At 40.3% G+C, this 24,560-nt stretch overlaps 1 protein-coding gene across 4 annotated transcripts in view; it reads right to left on the reverse strand.

The window, feature by feature from the left end:
• Nucleotides 1-13,770: 13,770 nt before the first annotated feature.
• gabra3 (gamma-aminobutyric acid type A receptor subunit alpha3) overlaps nucleotides 13,771-24,560 on the reverse strand; it is an 87,630-nt gene continuing 76,840 nt past the window's right edge. For 2 of the 4 annotated variants that reach the window (XM_035179560.2, XM_035179558.2), the window contains exons 10-11: nucleotides 19,115-19,153; nucleotides 13,771-18,972 (exon numbers count right to left, since the gene is read on the reverse strand). In XM_035179560.2, the coding sequence (XP_035035451.1) occupies nucleotides 18,652-18,972; nucleotides 19,115-19,153 (360 nt within the window). In that variant the 3' untranslated portion in view covers nucleotides 13,771-18,651. The remainder of the gene's footprint in view (nucleotides 18,973-19,114; nucleotides 19,154-24,560) is intronic. The other 2 variants (XM_035179562.2, XM_035179561.2) reach the window with 1 other exon arrangement.

The following is a 24,560-nucleotide window of genomic DNA, read 5'->3' on the forward strand; positions in this document are numbered from 1 at the left end:
TTGCCTTTGGGTTTTTATTAGATTTATTCTGCAATATTGATCACAGAATCCTCCCAGCACCCCCCTCATATGAAGTTCTCTTATAATGACTGTGTTCCTCTGATGCTGTAATAATATTTCTATTGGGTTTTTATGTCCACAAAAAAGATACATTGCCCTTAAAAAAAAGTTGAACTCACACAGAACTCTATTTAAGCTCTGAGTTGACCTGAAACATTCAAATTCAAAGCTGGTTTGCCTCTTTATCTCTAAATGCTGCAAAAATTACGAGCCAAGTATTGTCACAAGCAAAATCAACCGCTTGTTCAAATATAAAATGGATCATGTCCGACACAAACAGAGACAGACAGTGAGCGAAGCATGAAATCCCATATCACACCTGTCAGTGCTGTTTGTCATGTGGTTTGCTGTTCAGCACACTGTAAAATTATGCCAGAGATAAAACCTAACGCATATAATTCACATCACTAACTTCATAAGAGGAATTTTTCATTTTGGATGTGAATCACACTGCAGCACAGATTTGACCATATTTCATAAGGTTTTAAGTAACACCAGGGGGCGATATTACCATTTTCCCCTCACTGTTTGGATTTGAGCCTTCATTCCAAATGAGACTTTATGAGGCATATTTAAACAAGCACTGCTTCACTGCAAATCCTAACCTTCTTAGAGCCATTGTTTAAGGGACTATAGCTCCTTAGCTGTTTGATGTGCACTCACATGAAAGGCTGCAGACAGTATTTTATTCATTCTCACATTGCAAATGCAAAAGAGTTTGGAGCCCAAATAAAATTGTGCAGCTGCCAAACCACATATAATAGCTTTCTTTATGATAACTTTATTTATAGAGCACTTTAAAACACAAAGTACAAAGTGCTGCACAACATAAACCCAGTGGTTGAAATACAGAAGAAATAGTAATGAAAATAAATAAATAAAATAATAAGACCAAAAATAGCCTAGAACCCCAAGAAAATTAAGAAATATTCACCGCGAAAAACATTCGCTTTTGTCTGACATTTAAAAGAAGATACCTTCTCAAAATACATAATGTAAAAATAGTAAAATAAAAAATCAGTACAAGCCATTACAAATATGTTTTTTCTTTTATTAATCTTCATTTTGTTTCCTTTTAATTAGGGCCCGAGCACCGAACAGAGTGGGAGACAGTGAGACAGTGAGGCCCTGTTGAAATTGAAAATTAGAAAGTGGTGAAAATTTACGTATTCTGGAGTAATTTTAATTCCATCATAATTCCACTGGGGCTGGGACAACAGGACCAATCTGATTGGAAACCTTCCACAGGAGACATCTGATTGGCTGTTGTCTTTTTGACTCTGCCTTGAATACAGTTAAAGTTGAAGAAAGTTTCTTATTGCACTCTGACCTTGTGTGAGGCAAAGTCAAAAAGACCACAGCTATCACTGCCAATCAAATTCAGATTCAAATTCAAATGGAAGCATCTGGTTGCCATGGTGACTGATGAGGGAAGTTTTCTCTCTCTCTCTCTCTCTCTCTCTCTCTCTCTCTCTCTCTCTCTCTCTCTCTCTCTCTCTCTCTCTCTAATTTTGTAAATAAATATAACAAGTAAGGTAACATCTACCTGTGTATGTCTTTCTGAATATAGATACAGGATTCATGGCTCTGATCAATTAACACAGTGTTGGAGTTAAACACATCAGTGTGAATGGTTTAGTGTGCTACTGTTCACAACAACACAACACAGCAACACAAGACAAACAATGTTTCTTACATTTTTTACAATTGGTTTTATTTATATATTAATTATGACAATAATACAATAATAATAACAATAAATGACCTCGTCATCAGTTAGTTTTCATATTTATTTTAACTGTTTGCTGATGATAAATGTAAATGTAATTATAACTTTATTTGTATCGCACTTATCTATACAAGGTTACAAAGTGCTTCACACAAAAGTCCATGGCAAAGATGAAGAATCGATTCTAACAATGTAAATTTTAAGTTTTTCGCTTTTTTACTAATGATACAAAGATTTGGTGCAACCCTTTTGAAACAAATGGATAAGTGGAGCTACAATCACTACGATGGAATGACCAGAGGTAATAGAATCAAACTGCTCATCTTTCTGGATGGACTTCAATCTGACAAACAACTGGAAACAGCTGCAGGTGTCAGGAGAGAAATCTGTGGCAGTGGTTTCAGGAAAATCTGTGCGTGTGTCATGTTTTCACACACCACTAGGCAATGCATTACACATATTATTATTCCTCGTTTATATTTTGATTATTATCTGTGCCTAGTGGTGCATCACACATATTATTATTCTGCAAGATTATTATTGTGTGCATTATTTTGCACACAGCACTAAGCAATTACATATTGTTATTTGTCCTGCTTCCTGTAAGAAAGTATACTATTTAAAAATATTTTTGTGTATATGGTGTGACTGTAGGAAAAGTCATCAAATGTCAGGCAAAAAAAATGACATTTAGGGTATTTTTACTGCTGTCAAATGTCACAAACGGTCATATTTGACCCAAACACTATGTGAGGGGTTAACTGGCAAATTGTGGTACTAAGGACTAAAAAGTATTATTTTACACACATAGAAAAAAGCAACTTCAAGTGTTTTAAAGAGTTTTAATTAAGGTTGTTATTACAGCCCTTTTCTGTGTTTCAGGCCTGTTTATTAATATACTATACTATGTGTTAAATATCATTATAATCCTTTTAATGTGGGATGGCAGCAGGGAGATCAGTTTTATTAACAATCCCTAAGAGGATCTGGTTGACATAAATGTCAGGGAGCGTGCTCACTTTGTAAAACAAACGCAGCGTGCAGGTGAAAGACAGAAAGAGTGACACTGTGAAAGCAGATGTGGACAGCTGGGCCCGAGGAGACGGCGTGTAAATGGACAACAAGTGTTTTGTGGGTCCGGGAGTTCCAGGTTTGTCAGTAGTGTGAAAATCAATGGACTCCTGAGGGGGCGGCTGTGCTCTGATAGGCCGTGCTCCTCTACTCACAACGGAACAGGAATCAGTCAAGAATATTAATCTAAACATCAGTCATGCATGGGGAACACCCCAAGAGGAGAATAAGCCTGCTCATCCATGTGTCTCCTGGGGGAGGTCGGGTGAGGGGGGCGTGGAGGAGGGGAGCTGAATGGGTGAGGATGTCAGGGGTATCATCTCAGGAGATGTGACGTGGACTGACTTTAGGCGCACAGGCGATACAAACCCAAACTGAAGAGGTTGGCACCATCAGGGGTGAGATTTGTGCACAGCTCGCTGAACCACTCTCTAATCTGCGTCTCAGTCGGAGCTGGGGGAAGCAACAGTCCAAGCAGTGACCAGCAAAGAACAATACGTCTCCAGTGTGCGGGAAAAGGAAGAAAGCTGTATTTATGAGTTATATGTTAATGTAATTCATCTCGTTGCAATCGAATCCTCCAGCCGTTCCAATAAGACACACAAGTAGCAGGGAATATTAAAATTCAGGACCAGTGCATTTTCTTATTACCTACAATATGCTGTATTTCATTTTCTCTCATCGCCTTTATGAAAACCTCTCCTCCGCCTCTCTGTTTCTGCTGCTCCTGCTATGTTATCTTCCCAAGGACAAGTACAGCTGTTGAGTTGTTCGCTCCGTGAGGACATACCCCATTCTGACTGCGGGGCATCCGAGCTTTCCACTCCACGGCTAATCTAATGTACCACGACTGTCGAGTATGCTACAGCGAAACATGCCAACACAGTCAATTTTACCTCGCTAATCGATGCAAAGCCCAAGCCGAGGATCATGGGTAGAGTTTAAAATTAGACTCCCGCAGATACAGTCGGGCTGAGTCGAGGCAGATGCCTAATCAGTTCCATATTATCCCATACTGATGGATCTGCTGAAACGACTGCAGAGGCTTCAGTAGAACTCCTTTTCTCCCAGTCTTATTATGTCTTTTCGCTATTTCACAAATGGAGAATTTACTTATTTTGAAGCAGCTCTCTGTAGCGGTGAGATTACAAAAATGGAATGCTGTTAAATCGATGTCTGTGTAACGTTGGTCTTGTTCAAGCACAGATCTGTGTCTATCCGGCATCTCCCCATGCCCCGAAGGTAAAAGAATGTGCAAGTAAACTTTTCTCCAAGTAAAGTTTCCTTCAGGTCATAACATATTTATTTCTAAACTGAAGCCACAGGGCCTTCACTCGTCCCAGCGGCAGCACAATGCTGCGTCAGGCCTGAAAGGCAGATTAATGGCCTCATTGTAATGTGTGGACCAGTCGCTCTGCTCTTGTATGCTTGAGAAATCAACACAGATTACGAGGCGATCTCTTCCCCTGCAGATAAAATGACAAAACCATCAAACGCTATCGTCTGAGAGAGGAGCGTCTTAAAAAAAAAGAAGATCTTTTATAAACCTAGGGATAATTTGGTTGTTGCAGAACAGTTTACAATGAAACCAGATATGGAAATGACATGTAACAAAAACCCCTGCTCCTGTAGCAGGAACTATACCAGAGGAGTTTATCTTTGTCTGTCTGTCACTACGACAGCGTCCCAACCGTGCAAGATACAGTCACAAATGGTCATGGTTTTGTAGATCAAAATAAAGGCTGAGGTTGAAAATCGGTCTGGTTTGAAGACGTTTGTCAGAAGAAGGAGGTTTTATAAATACGCCCCGGGCCCAAGTTGTGTAAGTCACGGATCACTGAATCCCTGTTTCAGTCGTTCCCATCCACGTTAGGCTAAACAAGAGGGGGACCCAGAGAGCGCACGGATCTCTACTGAATTGTTTACCTGTTGAATTCAGACTCAAAACTTACTTTTACCAAATGTTGTGATTGTTTTTAGCTATTGCTAATGTTTATTTTGCCACTAATTTCAAACAATGTTGTATTATATTATTCATTGTCATTGGATTTTATGAGATTCTGTATCATTTTGCTTGTTGCCAGGTTGGCCACTTAATCACCATATCACATATTGAGATCAGATAAATTTACCACGTACACAGACATTTTCTATAGTCTGCTTACAATTTCATCTGTTCATAGATATTAGCACTCTACATATAGCTGTTTTTCCCACTTAAATATTTCTTATTTGTATTATTTGTCTTTCTCTCAATGTTAAAGAAACCCAAAAAGATTCATGGATCCATGTTAAGATTCTCAGTTATCAAGGTAATGGTGTCTTCAGAAGTTGTACAACTGGACTTGATTCTGAAGAATCCTTTTAGATGAGAGGTGAGTGTGTCCAGATGCCTACGTACACAAAATCATGGATCCACACCTTTAAGCAAATCCATTCCAAAAGTGGAAACAACCCATAACCCACCCTTTCAACACAGTGTCAATAAAATCAGTTCAATAAGTTTTGCATAATCATGATAATGAAAACATGACCTCCTTGGTGGAGGTATAACTACAGACCAGCAGTGACGCCTGTCAATAATGCAGAAGTGTTGATGGCTGTTGTTGCTGGTGTGTTCTCATCACAAGTCTTTTACTTTTAAATATAGCTGGTTACTTAATAATAATGGACCAATAAATGAACTTTTACACTGACATGATTCCACTCCTGTATTTTTCAAATGAACACTTCCTACTTTCCAGTAAATACAAATCCATCCATCACTTCTGGAGCATCTGGGAGCAGACGTCAATGGACACAGCTCAAGTGTTTTTTTTTCTTCTTCACAAAATAAGCAACATAATTCACAACAAAGCAACAAAACCCTGCTCCTGAACGAGCCCTTCAGGCACATTGTCTGCCGGGAAGGGTCCAGTACCTGAACGAATCGCTGAAAAGCAGCGGGCACTGGGGACGAGTGCCGTCTCCTCCAGTGAAAAACTGCGACGCTGAGCTGAGGGTTCAGTAAACAACGCGAGTGCTAATATTACAAGGTGTCATCAAAGCAGAGGAGCCCTGGAGGGAAGAGAAAACAAAGAGAACAAATGATGGATAGTCCAGGTTCACACCGCATTGTGTATTAGAGCACATTCTGAGAGCACTTGGATTTGAGGTCTATTGAAAAGGACACAATAACTAACACAAGAGTTTAGAGAGTGACGCACACTGTAATTATTCTGTAATTTACGGACTGTGCATCATTGTTACTGTATGGAACTGAGGAAAGGAGGTAAACAAGTCTTGGATAATTACTTTATTACGATGGGGTCAAAATGAAAAGAAATTCGGATGTGTGCCACATTTTCTATAGGATTTATCAGTGGGAAGAGAGTCCATGTGACGCGGATACAGACACGCTTCTCCTCTGGGGATAAATGGGCTCTTGGACAAGGAAAAGGTTATTTCTCTTGTCCAAATGACAAGTGGCTGAGTGAATAATGTCAAATCAAGCTGGGCATTATCCTTCAGTCGTCGCTGGACTCACCATTGAAGACTGAATTATTGAAGGGATTCATGTGCAAATGGGATTACATTTCTACTCTGGTAGAACAATTAGTATAAAAAAAAAAATGACCTGAATGGTTGAAGCTGAGTGGGGCGGAAAGAAGCAGGCTGTCGCGAACAATCAGACTTGACTGAGGAGAAGCCAAGACTTGAATATGTCAAGGCCGTGCACTCGATCACTACATGGTGCGCCATTAAAGATAATAATACTGCCCTACATGTGGTTGTCAGAGACATCAGTGGGCATTGAGCGTGAGGCTTTCAGGACATTAAAGATGTTGCAACATGACTGAAACGTTAAATGTCAGTCCAAGCGATATCTATAGTCTCTGTTATCAGCCACAACTTGTATTTCTAAAGCACCTTCAAAACAGTCGAATCTGCTTCATGGACACTCTCTGTTATTGTATGTTTGAGAGTTGCTGGTCAAAGGTCATAATCCATAAAGAACTCTATATTTTCTCATGGACAGAGTCGCCTACTACTTTCACAAACAAGTTGTTTTAAAATGTTTTCAGTTCATATGTCAACAGTAAGCGGAAGAAAGTCTGCCACAGTGAAAGATTTTGGTCAGTGTCACTAAAATGAAAGAAAAATACAGAGGGCTTATTTAAATCCTGTAGTAAAGTGACAGTAATGACTTCCAGTACACACATGCTTTTATTGCACAGTTGATTTAGTTTGAATGTATTTTACACAAAATATGATTTCCCTGGAGATACAACCATGGTAATAGGGTTACTGTTATTTTTGGAAAATCTTGAGTATATAACCTTGAGAGACAGTTGGGAATGTTATTTAAGATTTGTCTATACGTATGACTCCAATATTTGTGATAGACAAATTGAAATTATTTTGTAAAAGTAGCAATATCACAACTTGCAGTCAATTGCAACAAATTCCTGCATTCAGAAATGTAACTGGGTGTCATGTCTTACCAGCGAGTTATTGCAATTACTTATTTCATTCACATTCATATTTCATTTGTGTTCATTCACAACCACTCACAGGTTTTGATGCCATGTGCTTAATTTGTGAGTAGCCTCTATCATTTAAAGGTTGTGAATCAACATGATGGGGTGCATCAGTTGAAATAAGATAAATAAAAGCGCTTAAAGTAAATACATTTACAAGCTATACATACAATTTACACATGTATCAAAAATCGGCATGTCGCTAAAACATATAACACAATAAGGTGTTTCAGTTGAAATAAGGCATTGCATTAACTAGAGTAAATGCATGTGAATATAAACAGTAAATCCATGTTGTCCAAGCAGTGTAGAGGAGGAAAAGGGGACGATAGAGCAAAAACTAACATTTAAATGTATGTCACCATGTGAAGGACCAGGGTAAGCATAACAACTAGGAGAGCAGGGATTAGTGGAAAAATAAACATTTCGTTCACACAACGTATTTAGAAAATTTAAGATGGGTACATTTACAAAAAAAAAAAAAACTGCTCTAGAGCTTAAACATAAGTCCACTAAACAGAACTTAACATGCTGACTGAATGACACCATCTTAGCTCCTGACTGCGGGTTTATATCGTCAATGCTGGCCAGTCCATAGATTATTGCAGGGGAGAAAAGACAGTCCTCTTTAAACAGCTATGGGACAGATGAATGTGGCTCCTCAGAACCCCCCCTTCAGTCTACAGCAGAATGGTGCACTCCAATCACCTCCCCTACTTGAGCTGTGGAGTTGCAGCAGCTCAGTCTTTGCCAGGTTGCAGGGAGGATGGTGGACTACAAGACACTGACAGGAAAGTCATTAACAAAACAACTTTTACCTCACTAAACTGAAAACATCACCTTTAAGGTGCAGCAGCCAGCACACACCACGTTCCCAGAGCTATATTTGATTTATAATATATAGTGTCTAATTATACAAGACCAATTTAGGACCTAGGTTGAGGGTTAACTGATTTTAATGTTGGCACAATAAACATCGATGCTTTTTATGGTGTCTTTGTACAACACATTTGGCAACGATAGTGATGCTGTTGGACTTTAATGGCGGTGTCATATTATGAGTTCTGGTATTGGCTGCTCATTGATTGGCCATTGGGTTGTTTTGTCAAGCAAACCTGGCAACCCTGCTCATGAACCACCGCAACTAAAAGCAACAGGGGTCAAACACACCTGTTGATTTTCCTGCTGCAACAAGTGAACATGGCCGTTGTTTAACGGTCTGTAACTGCAGTGCCATCTTTTTGATTCATATTACAAACGTGTGACTTTACTTGGCTTATGCTGTAAGTGGTGAGCTCTCCTGCCCTGCACTGTATCTTCAGGACGGCCGCTGTTTGGAGAACTTCATGCCGGTTCAGCTCGGTCACATGTTGGGCCTCACCCAGGAGGCTCATGTCCGCTCTTGATAAACGTGACTCTACAGCCACGTGAGAGAAGGATTTGATATTCATGCCAGCAAACGTGCTGTGTTCAGTTTGTGTAAATATGGCTGCTGGTTACTTGCTCCTCGTGCCACATGTGCTCCCCTTCTTGGCATCTGCTTGCTCTAATATGGTCATTTAACACGTGTGCTGTAATCGCATTGTTTTTAAGTGTGTAAGAGGTTTTTCTAGCTTTTTCCTTTTTGGTTTTCGGGTGACAGCTGCATAATAATAACTTAACATGGTGAGTTATGAATACAAATTTAGAGTCCAACATGACTCAGATGTTGCAGAAATAACAACAACAACAACAAGTTATACAACACCTTTCAAAACAAGAAAACAAAACATTAAAGACAACTCGCAGAAGCATACATAATCAGACAGTTTATTGTAATCGTAGTCACAGTACAGATTATATTTTGGGTTATTTGAATCACTTAGATTAGTATGGCAATTTTATGTTCTTATTTAGCTGTGTAGACTACTCTGGAATTATATATTTCAATAGGAGCAATTCCGCAGTATTATTGTGCACTGGCAGAATTAAGTTGACTTTAAATACATAATTCTTCTCATAATCAGAACTTTAATTATCATTTCATTTGTATATTTTCATGTGTTCTTTAAATTGCAATGGAGTAATTTGTTCCCACCTGCTATTGTTAAGAAGGGGACAGGTATGAATGTGACAGAGGGGACTGTGTACTGTTGCCATGTTAGTGTGCATCAAATGAAGAAGAAGAGCTGGAGCACGCTACACACTGAGAAAAAAGAGAGTTACAGAATGACAAAGTAATGGCAACAGAAAAATGTACATAATGATATATATTCATATATATAAATATACATAAATAAATAGCTAAAAACATTCAAGTTAAATGACGTTTCAAGTTTCTCAGGTAAACCCTTCCACCGGGTTGAGGCCCTGACAGCACGGCCACGTCACCTTTGGTCGTCCGTCTTGGCAGACAAATCTCTAACAGGGCTTTATCTGAAGATCTAAGGCTGTGGGTCGGTGAATAATAGAACCTACGCTAAGTGCTGCAGCTTGTTGTCAAACCATGCAGTACAAATCTAAGATGTTGTGAGGTGTTTAGTTTTTTGTGTGGCTGTTTTGGAGGATTTAGCTTTTGGTTCACTAAGTCTGTTGGATTCCTGCATGTGTCTGTTGCCATGTTCAGGTACATAACAAAGTGTTGACAGGACATATAATACAAAGACATTTGACTTGAACAAAACCTAACAACAAGCAAACAAAAACTAAAACAGCTGCCAGACGGATTACTCAATTGCTTTATGGACTTTTGGAAATGTGCTCGCAATAGAGTTATCTCGGAGATAAGGCCAAGTAACATGAAGAAGTGAACAGAGTAATAAACTACATCCACTGATGAAGCCAGGTAGGTCAGAATTGCTGTGGACGGAAAGATATATTGCACTGGGCCAAAGCAGGTCCCCATGTTCTTTCAAATTTTGTGTATGTCTGTTGCCATGTTGTCTGGTACGGAGTTCATCCCCAAGTATTTTCCTGCAATATTGGCTTCATGGGAAATGCCAGGCTGTCACATTCACATTCTCTCCATTCCCTTCATATTTAGAAGTAACACGTTAAAGTGACAGCTGCATTTACATGCTTATTAAGTGTCATACAGTGTAATGTATGTTACTGCTCCACTTTGATACACTTACTGGCAACATAAAACTCATTAATTAGCACATTATCACATGAGCAGAGATTATTCGCCTCAGTTTTATGTGCTTTGGTTAACAGTGTGTTTTATACAGTGGCTGACATGTTTATTGATGCATATCCACTTGAAGGCTGGGTTTAGATTTTTTTTTTTTTTTCATCTCAATTATCAGACAGTTTATTCCCTGCACCGTTCGGATGCGTTTTGTTAGGCAGTGGCCACACGGCAGCTGGTGTCATCTCCCTCTTAATGGATTCTACATCATTTGGCGTTGGGTCGTCTAATGGGATTCTGCTGTGGTGGGGTTCATTACTGTCTCAGTTTGTGCCGTGCTGAATTTGGTGCTGGTCTGACGAGGCCACAAACAAATTAATTAGGTGCATTCAGCGTCCATATAATTGGGTTTCATGTGAGTTGGTTGTCTGAAAAGTTTCTGCAACTTTGAGCCACATCGCAAGTGCCTCCGCCAGCTGGCTGCGGTGCGAAGGTGTCGTCCCCTGTGCAGCACTGAGTGTCTGTGAGATCGAAGACTCTCCCAAATAGCCTTTGGTGAACCAGACTATTACTGCAGCCTCAGTCTCCTCTCTGATGTTTTTCATTAACTTAAATCAGGAGTGCATTTACTAAAGTCAACAGACACGGGGAAGTGTTTCTCTTTATTCACTGTAAAGAACAGCAAGACAAAAGGACGGAGACACTTTGTCAGTAACCCCCCGAATAAACATCAGTAAAGAGTGGTGGGCAGAAGGGGAAACATCTGTTATGTCGGACAGGATTGCTCTGCACCACCCTCATAAGTCAGTGGAGATTAGACATTGACTTCTTTCTTTAGTGCGTGTTGTTTTGGCGTCTCTCAGATGGCCAACCCCCTAACTGCCTTTCTTCACAATACTGACTTTATGTCACAGAAAGAAGCACATTAGTGCTATTTGCATTTTGTTTTTACTGGGTCCATGGGTTTTCACATAATATCTGAGCTCTCGGTTTGTACTATTTGTTCAAGCTACACTTGTATGGAACTTAAATGGGCCTTTTGCTCACATGAAAACATCTCTTCTGTGATGTCAGATTGCTGTCTATGATTTTTATCTCAGATGAGGCTCAGGAGTAGAGTGGACCGTCCGCTGTTCTGAAGGTTCTTCAAAGTGTCCTTGTCCAAAGTGTCCTTGTCCAAAGTGTCCTCGGGCAAGATACTGATCCCCAAATTGCCCCTGACGGCTGTGCGGGCAGTGTGTGGCTGTGTGATAGAGAAAGTGCTGCACGTAGATGCACTTTATGAATGGGTGAATGGCCAAAATGTAGTGTGAAGTGTTCATCAAGACTAGAAATGTTTTATATAAATACAGACCATTTACCATTTGTTTCGTCCAGGTTTGTTTGCATCTTTTTTAAATCACTTTCTTAAACGATTTTCAACATTTTCATTCATTTCACAAAGAATGATTCATGGATCTTGTGTGTGTGTACGTTGGTGCAGATCCAAATAAACATCTGAATCTAGTAAATTCAAATGTCGTTTCATAAGGGCCCTCTGGGCCTTGGTAGAGTTATGCACTCTACTGAGTGCCATTCTAATAATGTGTATGTTTTTGCCGTTCATGTTATGAACTGTGAATTACCATTTTCTACCTACATGATCATTTGTGTTGAAGACTTGTCACATTTCTCATTCTATACTACATTTAATGTAAAATGTAGTAGGGTAATAGCTAGGGGTGAAATGCCTTCACCTCCACTAATTTTATCTTTATTCTTTTTGTGACCAGATAATAAACACAACTGTGGTGCAGCTCACAAACACAAAACATTACATGGTCCTATAAATTGGTGTGAGGATTAGCCTCTAAATGCGCAGTGTATTGTTTCATTTATCATAGGAAGCACAAGCAAGCAAACAACCTAATATGTGCATGTAGGGGGCTTTACAAAGCTCATTTTCATGCTGAGAGAAATTAAGTGTTTTTGCCTGAAACATTAGCATTCCTGGGCAGCTGAAGGCAGCTACAGGGCAGTCAGCATTGGACCAGAGCCAGGCAGCCACACTAACCTTCAAAGTCTTTAGACCACTGCAAAGTTAAATAAAAATACTCAGTAATGTCCAAATTGAAAAGCCCTCTGCTTTGTTCATTGCCCTCTACAGACATTTATCATTATTTGATCCATGTTTGTCTATTTCAGTTCAATCTCCGGTTTAGACAGTAAAGTTTTGTGAATGTGAATTGCTGCACCACAGCCGCTTTATAATATGTGTACATGTTAGGCTCTGCAAAAACAAATACTTTTCTATATGTGTGTATCCATCAGGCGCTGTCACAGGGAAACTCAATTTCTGATATCTGGACCCTTGAGATACCTTTGGGAAGAAACTGATTTGTTCAAATCGGCGGGGCTCCATCAATATTAATTAACTGCAGTTCTGAGGCACAACATTGGGTATACAGTATAAATAGTGAGCCTATGAAAATGCATGTGTAAGCCATGTGTTGCGCTTTGGCTAGTTTCTCTGTTTTGTGTGTAACCTATCGCGAAAGATATTGTGAGTTGCATATATTTATGTAAGACTTCTCAGAGATTTGTTCCACGTTGGGTTTCCTCCCAACAACTGGGGATGTCATGAGAACCGATACTTCGCTACCAAGTTGATGCCAAAATTCTAAAAACGTCAGGGTATTTTTTCTTTTGTGTAGGTACCAAACAATACCGACACGAGGCTGCAGGATCACTACTTTGGGATCGGTGGAGGCCCATATTACATGTCTGGTGTCCTTTTATCATGCAACATCCTGCCGCATGTCCTCCCTCGTCACTCCCCCGCTGACCTGCGCCTGGTCAGAGGTTCTTGGGATCCGTGCAGTTCTTGGGGTTTGCTTTGCGTTTTGTTTGGTTTGCTCTGGAGTTTATGAGACACGTATTTAAACAGAGCGACAGAGACGAGCAGACACGCGTGCGGGAGAGAGGTTTGAAAGGCTTTGTTGTTGCAGAAGAAGCGACGCCCCATTTATCCAGAAACAGAGATGTGAGTTCATCGGTTTATTGTCGAGATCAGTTCTGCGTGTGGGTGATTGGAGAGCAGCAGAAAATGCAGCATACATGGCAGCTTCTTATTCTTATTAATTGGGTTAATATTGAAATATTTGTGTTGATGTAATCATAGTCGGTGACACAAAGAAACAGACAAAACTACTTTTCAAATGAGCCTCTAAAGGAACATCTCATGAATCCCTGCACCTTTGTGGCTGGATTGTGACCAAGAAAGGATCTTTATCACTCAGAGATAAAATGCAACGTCCTTTTAATCCCCATTTCCATTTCCTACATCTCATACAGTAAGCACATGAACGAGACAGGGCAACATACAGAGTCCAGTCACTGAGCATATAGAGAACGACCTCCCACCAAAGACAGTCCACTCATCTCCTGGAGCTGCCTTTGTGTGGAAAGTCGTTTAGATCTCGATGCGTAGAGACATGCAGTGAAATTGCAGTAGAGAGAACAAGGTGTGTACAACTCTGTTTGCAGACAGCTGCTAATTCACAGTAAGGTTTGAAAAGTGCACACAGGGTACTGATCTTGTAAGTAGCTTTATGAATATTATCTCTAGTGTATGTCTTATAACCACCATAACACGTAGTGTTACAGAGCTCAAAGTAAGACAGCAGTACTTATCAGATGTAAAAATAAATGACGTGACATATCAATATTCACAAAAACTATCTGAATTGATTTCACAATATCTACAAATTCACAACTTGGTAACACTTGTCAGTTTGTTGCCACTTAGTTTAATAATTTGTTTCCTTAATCTATTTGTCTACGGCTTTCTACCATTGAGAGATTTGCATCAATTCTGTAGCGGTTATGTTGTATAAAACATATAATATTTAATACTTTACTGAATAGCATAAATGTATTCATATAGTAATATACTCTTAATATATATCTTATAGGATGACATGTTTCTGCTGAAGTTAACTCTGGCCCTGTGTGGAAAATACTTATCACATGAATAATACAATCACAACCAAACAGAATGGCAACAATACAGTAGAGTTCTGTTCATCCAAACCCGTCAGGAATGAAGATGTCAAAAAATTCTATAACTTCAGTATGCATGCATACAAATAAAAATACTGTCTAGTTTAAATTTATTTTTTCAAATATAATGCATCATCTTTTAATTTTGCAATTTTTTTCTTTTTCTTTGCTATGGCCAGTTATCAGTCCTTCTGTAGTTCAGCTGCAGAGGTTGTGGTTGTGTGGCCGTGTGTCTTAACTTTATTTTTCTTTCTTCTCTGTAAATCATTTTGCATATTGCACTCAGGGAAATTTGTTTTAAACCTTTTGGAGCTATCATGAAATAGATAACCAGACATACAGAAATAAATATGAACATAGGAAGGTGAACAAATACATAATAAACATTCAAGTGTCACATCACAAATGGAGTAAACACCAAAATCGAAATGAATCTCCTTGTAAACCATTTCAGAAAGCGAGATACTGAAGAAACACTCATATAGTTCCAATAACTTTTCTGGGGAATAGTTTCCTTATTAATACGACTAATTTTACATTTTAAAATCCCTAACTTTACAAATGTGTGCGGGATGAAATTGCATTCATCACATCTGCTACACTCGCATTACTTTACAGTTTGAACGCAGATGAAACTCCTTTGTGAATGCATCTTTGGTACCACTTCATACTGATCTTGTCAACTGGTTCGAGGTGAGCCGGTGTGCTTGGGGTTGATTTTTTTTTTATTACCGTCTCTGAGGTATGCTATTTCAGAATTCCAGTTTAAATACCCAGCGGCTGATGCTCAAAACGACTTAACCAAAGTACGACGATCACATTACTCAGAGGAATCATACATAAACATTAGCACTGTGTGTCATCAGATCCTGAATTAGCAGCGGGTAGCCGGCTTTGAACACCCACAGCAGATGTGTATCATGAATCAGTTTGAGACTGGGCTCCTCACAGTAGTATTTCATATATAAGAGACCTTGTGTCAGCACTGTTATGACTCCTCTTTATTTTCCTCCATGATGGTGTTGAGATATTAAATATTTTACCTCATATTTTCACTATATGAGTTTAATAAGTTTATCATGTCGGTCTGTCTATTGTTTTGTTTGCCTCCACCAAGGAGGTTATGTTTTCACCCCTGTCCTTTTGTTTGTTAGTTGGATTGTAAGCGTGATTACACGAAAACAACTACACTGATTTCCACAAAACTTGGTGGAAGGATGTGGTATGGGTCAGGGAAGAAGCCATTAAAGTTTTATCCAGATCCGTTAATTTGTTTCACTTTCTCTAACATTACGAGAGGTGTTTTATCCACATTTTTCACCATTTGTCAAGGGAATAATTCAGGGATCTTATAAATAATCAGGCACATTTAAGGAACTGATATTTATGAGTGTCTGCAATTTAGTTGAATTTAGGGAGGCTGTTGGAGGTATGTGCTCTACTAAGTGCAATTCTAGGTTGAATATGAATATGGTTTTCCAGGAGATGCACATTTATGTTCCAAGTCAGTGGATGAATAAAATAAACAACATGTACTGTGAGGTCTCTATGGTCCTCATGCACGTGGGATGCTTTTTAGAGTGGGTGAGACTGATACCACCAACCACAACATTTAATCATGATAAAATAAATGAATAAGTGTCCAATCTGTTATTCATCAGTTATACTAATGAACAACAAAAAAGAATGATAACTTTCATTTTCACATCAAACCTTAGTTTGAACAGATCTGAAGTTGTTTACCCAGGTGGGATCGAAATTGCAGTTTGTATGGTGATGGATCTCCATTCGCAAACTGACTTCCCTTTTCAGAGATAGAAGAAGAACATAGTTGTGTGTGTGTTGAGTTTGACCTAAAATCAATGCACTACCAGATGAGGGTGAAAACACCTTCAGAACATCTGTAAATTATTAGCATTACATCAATACTCACAAATTATTGGAGTTGAAGCGTGAGAAGCTGCAGAGGTTGAGCAGGTAATTCATGAGTAACTGGGACGAACTACAGAAACATAGATACTATGCCCTATTTCAGTGTGGCGGATGCAGACACACATGTACAGATTGTCATGCATTGACCAATGACTGACACATTGATACATGGTTTGTGGGATTAACACATCTCCAGAGAGGTCAACACACGGTTCAGCCATTCTCCTAAGCTTATACCACTGAGGATACAGTTTGAGGAGATCCACTGCAGCCGGGTCTAAGGTACAGTGGCCGTCAAAGAGTCCTCAATTGGGGATAATGCAAAATATACCAGAGTGCATCCAGCAACAGAAATTGCCTTATAATTATATAACATTTGTATAGACGCATACCAAATTCAACACAAAACAAAAATACAAATGTCACTCAACAAATGGAAGACACAGTTTGGAGACAGCTGCCACATCTGGAGACGAATAAAATGTCCTTGTTGAAAAAATAATCAGTTCGGCTGGTTTGCTCTTCAGTGGGATCACAAACATTAAATCTAGTTTATCGTTTTATTGTTGGAGACACAAGTAACCTTTTTCTTTTCATTGATTTCATTGCATTTTTGCAGTGTAATAGTCTCCAGTGGTGATAGAATATCTCCAAAATGTGTTCAGGAATACAGTGTGACTGTGACACGTTGGCCTTTGTTGTCTACTACAAAACACAAAACCAGAACAGCATATACTGTTTGTAGACAAGCGAATCAACACCAATATACTTTTACACAATCAAGTATAAAAGGGCAGAAGTACAACTTGAATCAAACTCTTTCTTATGATGAGGCAGAAATGCAGAAAAAAATCATAATGGAGCCAAACAGCTACAGAGCCTGATGCAGAGAAATAACAAAGAGATCAAGGCAGCAGGGTTCCTGCCCACGGTATACTTAAAGAAAGAAAGTGTCTGCTATGATTTAATGCATAAAACATCTAGTTTTATTTGCATTTCCATGGAAAGGGTTTAATAATCTGCTATTCAGAATTTGACTTCAGTCTGAGGTAATGGTGGTAGTTTGTTATGACTGCTCGGCTCATTGAGACGCCACACCGGGAGCCAAAACATAAATGCACATGATAATTGTTCTGGACTACGCTGGAGCCTTCTAATCTCTTCGCTTTGTCTTTTCACAGGCAGAAGTCTGTTACCCTTCCACACTAATGAGCAATTTTACACTCGGTGCCCAAGCCCATGGGCCGTGGGTGGGCGGGGCATAGCCACATACAGCAGTGCACAGAGCCTGTGGACACCCGTGTATGTTTACATGTAATATACACACAGACCTTTTGTGCATATGTGTGCTGTATATGCAAGTGTGAGTGTGTCAAAGCCTTTTTCTTTATGATGTGTGTATTCACCAAGGCACATAGCTTCTCTGTCATTGAACACAGTCAGCCAGTTAAAACAATAAGAGCCACTGGACTAGAAAATGTACAGGCAGCCCCATGGGACGCGAAAGCAATTCCAGATGAAACTGCATTGGGTCTGTTGAGATTCAGCGCAAGCTGAAGGCCAGACACGGAAGATTATTAATGATGTTCCTATGGAACTATACACCCTGCCCCCGGCTAACAGAGCACAGCAAAACGACCAACAAATTCTGATGCATCACTGTGCGTATGTGTGCGTGCGTGCATGCGTGTTTTTAACTTGATGGATGTGTCAAAACCTTATCAGTGGTAATGAGCTACAATGAAAACTTCAACGCATGCTTGCTCTAACTTATTACAAGCAAAGCGCAAACATGTCAAAACATAGTGAAAATACAATTTGACTACTCCTACAAAACAGCAAGCAATCAAGATACAGCAAAGGAACAATTTGGTTACTCACAAAAGGGAACAGGGCCAGAGCTAAGTGTGGAGGGGAGAAAAGAAAACGCTACACAAACACAGTCTGATGTGAGGATGTGCTCCCTCCAATGTCCACTACTAGATGTGAATCTATTGTATGTTCAAATTTGCCTTCCATCTATACAGACGTGCAAAATATCAAACTCTTAAGAAAAGACAGACACACCAAACACACGCGCACACTCATACACACACTCACACACACACAATAAGATGTAATGGACTTGGCCTTCTGCAACCTGTCTACACTCTGAACTGAACCAGATCAGGCCTAGCATTTGGTCAAATTCAGTTTTGGTTGTTTGCCTTCATGATAGCGGGCTTTCTGTTGACGTATGTGGCCCAGTAGCCTAAGTTGAAGATGAAGAACAGAACTGGGAATATTATGCGCGATATCTTGTCCACTTTGCTGACACGGTTGTAGGACTTCTTGGCCTCCGTGTAGGGGTCATCCATTTTATGCAGATACTGGTGTTTGGCCGCCGCTGCAGTGGCACTCTTGGAAATGGTTGTCAAACCCTGGTCTTTAGCAACGTTGATGGCGTATGTGGTTCCGACAATGTTGAAGGTGTTGTTTGCCTTTTTGGACAAAGTCGCAGATTCTCTTCTCTGAAAAGGAAGAAGGCAATAAAGTAAAGGTCGTCAGGGGCGAAGCACCAGACTTAACAATACTTCCATTTGAACTCATAAAGAGGAAATAGAAGCAACACCACGAGACACGACACACACAAGAACAAAACAAAAGCCTAACCATATCGTTAATCCTGGCCATGTTAGCCTGAAACGGTTCCTGAAAAGAAAAGTAGAAAAGAAAAAAAGTTTACCAATTATATTAAAATTACCAATCTTACATACTCTATTCATCACTATCTAGCTAGTACTACTTTTTTCCTTTTAACACCATTTTACACTATTAATATTGTCAATTCAAATCTGCACCATACAAATGTGGATTGCAGAAAAAAACGGTCATGATTAAAAATTTCATGACAAAATTATCAGTTTGGTTAAATCAAGTGTGTGGAAATGGGGACAATTGCATTTTGTATCATTGCAGAACCAGGCTGGACTGGCGTCTGATACTGCTAGCAGTAGCAGCACAGAGCAGGATTAGAAACAAAGCAAAATAACAGTGCCTGAAAACATGTCTGACAGACTGTGTCAATGAGAGCAGCCAGGCCTCTTCAGGCAAACAGCTTGCGACAAAACAAACACGACAAAGGCTGTGTGATGATAAAGCTGGCTGGAGCAACGGCTTTCTTCCCTGCTACTACAGAGAAATCATTACTGTCTTTTATATTGAAATCACACGGGGAGACTGAGATTTATTTGCTAAATTGGTCCGCTCAGAAAGCTAAACTTACATCACCAGAGGATCCTGTCAGCCTAAGAGCGAACAGGGCCGTGCACACGGTGAATGTGAGGGAACAAGTAGGGCACAGAGATTAATCACCGGGCAGAGTTTCCCGTGTGGCAGACGCTACGTGAGTCTGTGAGACTTTCTTCACACCGTTCATCCCCACAGTGGCCACTTTAAGATCTGCGGCGCAACTGAAGTCGAACGTGTGGTGCGACAAGAGTTTCACTTTCACTGCTCCCCTGTTTTTCGCTTTTGCTCTGAGCCGGGCTTTAATTTTTTGTTCTACTTTTTCATCCTCATTTAATTTTCCTTCCTTTTCCCTTCACTCCATCTTTTTAATTAGCATAACTAATGTGCCCTCTTCCCCTCCTCCAAAATGCCTCCCTGTCTTTGGGCACACGGCTTATCAGCAACGGTTTTGCCTGGTCTTCATCCTAAATGTTCGCACACACTCACAAATGGAGGCAGGGAAATGGCCATACATGCAACAAGGCAAGAGCGGTAGACCAGTGTGAGGGTGCATATCTGATTGATTTATATTGTGTTTGATCATGAAGACTATGATCTATGTTTGAAGTGAAACAAACTGATTTTTATCACTGTACAAACTTGATCTAACCAAATAACACAGATCCACACTACGTTCATAAACCAACAGAATGATTGACGAATAGGCGGCTTTGCTCACTGGCCAAATTACACCCCAAGTCTTGAAAAACGATTCAACGTGAGCTAATAGCACGGCAGTCAGATATATTTTCAAGCAAAGTTATCTGTAAAATGTGTTATGTAATGATCAGTCACCTCGAATGCAACAACCTCCTCAAAAGGGACCAATCCAGAGGAACACGCTGAGAGTGTTTCGCCCAGGTCGGTATCTCATCAGGCCCAGAGTTAACACTGACTGATGCATTAGAGCGGTCGCTAAAAATGCGATAAGAGCAATGAGAGGTGACTGAGCGATCACATTCCATCTAGATTAAGGATATGGTGCCATTTAAACGTGTGGGACAACGTGGGATTCAAGACACTAATGCACATGACAAGACTGACTTTAATGCAATATTGTGTTTAAAATGGTGCAAATAGATCCAAGTAAGTCCGTCAGCCGGGTTTGAAATATACTCCGTGTCTGCAGTATATTTCAAAATTTGGAAGGAATACTGTAATTCAGATTGTGAATCATGATTGTGTTACGAAGATTGTGATATACTTTTTCATCCCCGGGGCCAAGCTGGATGCGTGAGCAGCGCATGCACTTATTTTTTCATTTCGCCACGTTATCAGTTTAGAGCAGCCACACTGTTCTTCCAGAGAGTCGAGGTCTCGTCTGTTTTTCTCAGCATACTGTGTGCAGTTCTTTGCAAATTTGTGGAATATGTCACTAACATAAATATTCCTGTAATTGTTTCAAGGTAAAACCACTCTACCGTGTCTGTTGACTGAATCCATTCATTTGTTTTAAAAAGGTTTTGATTGTTATTACAGGACTGGAAGTTACACGGCTTCATCGAGACCTGACATAGTTGAGTACATGGATCTACTTTTATTCAAGGAAATACAGTAGTTATACCAGGAACCTCACGCAGCAGACACGCCCCCAACATGTACCCACGAGAGGCAGCAGATCAGCAATGCAGCCGTCACGCCCTGCACACGCACCCAGTGATGGGAAGATTGCCCATCATAAGCAGTGTGCATAAATCGCACAGGGAGACCACTTGTTCATGTCAAATGTGACAAGCAGTGGAAAAATATTCGGAGTAGGTAAAAATAATGAGCTCATTAAGTCACTATTCAATTTCAGACCTTCTGTCTGAAGGTGATGGAGGCAGCAGAATTGAGGTGGAAACATGTTGAATGGGATCAGTGCAAAAGCAGCGAGTCTCGTGGAGAGAGAAAAACGCTCGGAAGCAGCTGATTGCATTAAGCGGTGAGAAACGGCGAGCCGCAGCCTGAAGGGGTCTATCTCAAGTCAATTAGTATAGGGTGAGAAAGAGTCGCACTGATGGCCCATGGATAACCACATACTTTGCCATGTTATCGACTCCGCCACATCTAACACCACCGCGAGACTCCTCCATCACAGTGATTGCTTACATCAGCAGGAGAAGCCAATGACTGCTGTGATGTGTCTTGTGACTTTAAGCGTAGACCCCTGAACGCGCCCCGAGTCCCTGGCACCGAGGATGTTCTTTGCCCATTAACCTGACCAAAGAGCAAAGCAAAGTAATTTTCTGTTGTTGTTTGACTGCGCCGTCCTCTGCAGTAATTTATATGGTCTAATTATTAGAGAAACCACACAGGGCATCAGGCTGTGTGCATGTTTTTATCAACCTAATGTGACAAAGCACATAATTCACTTCCGGCCAAAGACTCTTGTACACTATTCAAAGTCATTTGGCTGGCTGCAGGCACAAATAACCCCGGAATACAATGCATCTATTGACCTTGTCTTTGTAACTTCTGCAAATTGATGCATCAGAATTTCCTTACGAGTGTGATTAAGTACCCTGGGGGTAATTGTGCCTCGCTGTGTCCTGCTGTTTGGAGTTCAGTGTGGGCATGTGTGCATAGAACTGAACCTTGTGACAGTCTGTTCCGGTTTAAGGTTGGAGATGAGGTGTTGGCATATTTAATAGCCTCAAGTATGTGAGCATGTGGGTGTGTGGGCATGCAGACATGGTTTTTATGGAGATGTAGAGTCCCTGTTGTGTCTTTTATTGGTACTTGCGATGTCTTTTTTTTTTTGTAAATATGACACTTAGAGGTGGCCTGAGCTTTACGTCATCCCTGCAGGTTGTGTCAAAGTCAAAATCAAACTTGCTTTGTAATCCAAAATCAAGGCAAACACAGTTTCTACAAAACACTTCTGCTTCCCTTTCACTCCGACTTATGTTTATCATTTTGTTTTCGTCTCTGCCCTCAATTTCAAAAAGTCCTGCACTGGGTCGGGTTACCCGCCAAAAAGTTGTGTAACTGGTAAAAAAAAAAAAATTAAATAAAAATGAACTAAACACTGGTGGGCAGCAGGAGAGAATTATGTATGTTTCTTTTCTGGAGCAATATGAAATTAAAACGAAATAAGCTTCTATGAATCCTAGTCAGTCGTAAGGATTTATTTTATAGTATAAGCTTATAAAACCACCTTTCACCCCCTCACTTCCATCAAAATGCATCACATTAAGACAACAGTGGCCAGTGGTGAATATGTTCTCAGGGGCTTTGCTGCTCGTAAAAAGGGCCAAAACATATTAGCTTTTGATAGCCACAAGCTAGACAAGTCATCACTGACGGTTCACAGATACCTTTCCGGTAACAGGTTGGCTTATGGAGCCTTGCGGGTGCAAGTTTGCAAAACTTTACCCATGCAGGACTCTGGTGGAGTGATAAAAGCCTGTGTCTGAAGACAATGGTGCTAATAAAAGCCTAGTTCAGCAGGGTTAGTGTGGTATAACCACTTCATCTTGCTGTATTACAATGATAGAGAAAACTCTGGCACATATTTGTGCATAAAGATCCCTCTAGCTCAAACAATGGCATGGGAAATTTTTCATTATAGAAGTTTAGTAACAAGATGCCTCCAGGAAAGGCAACTAAAATTTGTTTTTCCACCTGAGCACACCAACCTCCGAAAGAGAAAAGTTAACTTACGCTAGCAAACAAGCTGCAGCGGCTTCCCCGTTCGTTCCTGCAGCGCTTAAGTGAGTAACAGTGTCAAGCTCTGCTCTACCAAATGTGACTAGGAATGATGCTGACAGGCTGCGTCTCCACCATTGTCTAACAAACCACGTTGCGTTAAACACATCTGTAGATGTAGTCATCTATGCAGCAGGTCTGGAAATACCAGATTATGAGGCGTAAATGTGAAACCGTGATGATTCCTTGGCTCCGGCGGTGAAGCCCACCGCACAATGAGCCAGTGGTTCCAGTCTCTGCTGATGAAACCAGCGTTGAATAAATTTAACACAGTAGTGTCCAATCGTGTGTCATGGCGAGCCCAGAATACGCGGGCTTTTATTTGAAACCAAACTCCCCACTGGCTAATTTCTGTAATAAGCACACCTTTAGCTGGTGACAGAGAGCTAATTAGGTAGAGCGCTTGTCAAAAAGAATGTTAAGAAAAAGGCTAAGACCCCCCAGAATCCTGCAAAGTAAGTTGGTGCACATCAACTATAGCTGTCTTCAAACCTTGAAATAAAAAACCCTGGGGGGCAGTGGAGTCTTTCATTCTGGTATGGAGGTAAGAGTAGTGGCCTTGCCTCAGATGAAGAACTTGTATTTTTCAAACTGAGCTTTAAAAACACTATTTTCTCTTAGCTTCTCCTCCTATATAGATTTTTTCCACCCTTTATTCTAAATACATTAAAAATGGAAAAAAAGGAAGTGTAGTGTGATGCCTTTGCTTTCCAGTAGCTCATTCTGGCGGGGGAGTGTTATGGGAGTGCCATGTCTCCCTCTGTGACCCCATTCTTTTTTATCTATCATGACAACTGCATGCTCAGCACAGCCCCTGAGAAGGCAGCTCAGGCTGTTGCCATTAAGAGGAGGCATCAAAAGGAGGAAGAAGAAAAAAAAAAAAGTAACTCTCCACTCTGCTGCAGTGTATCGCTGCAAATTATCCCCACCAACTGAAAGGTTCCATGGCAGCAATATACATCCCTGCCCATCACTCAGAGGACCAAATGTCAAAGTATATATAAAAAAAGAATAAACTGAAAAAGGCTGCACTGATTGTGTCAAACAGTTTGTACATAAATAGCAGAAAATAGGTTTGTGGCTGTGCCATTTTCTTCATGTGGCTTCTGTGACAGAAGTGTTCCAGCGTTTTTATGTG

The sequence above is a fragment of the Hippoglossus stenolepis genome, chromosome 15, assembly GCF_022539355.2.
Source record: "Hippoglossus stenolepis isolate QCI-W04-F060 chromosome 15, HSTE1.2, whole genome shotgun sequence".
NCBI classification, from domain to species: domain Eukaryota; kingdom Metazoa; phylum Chordata; class Actinopteri; order Pleuronectiformes; family Pleuronectidae; genus Hippoglossus; species Hippoglossus stenolepis.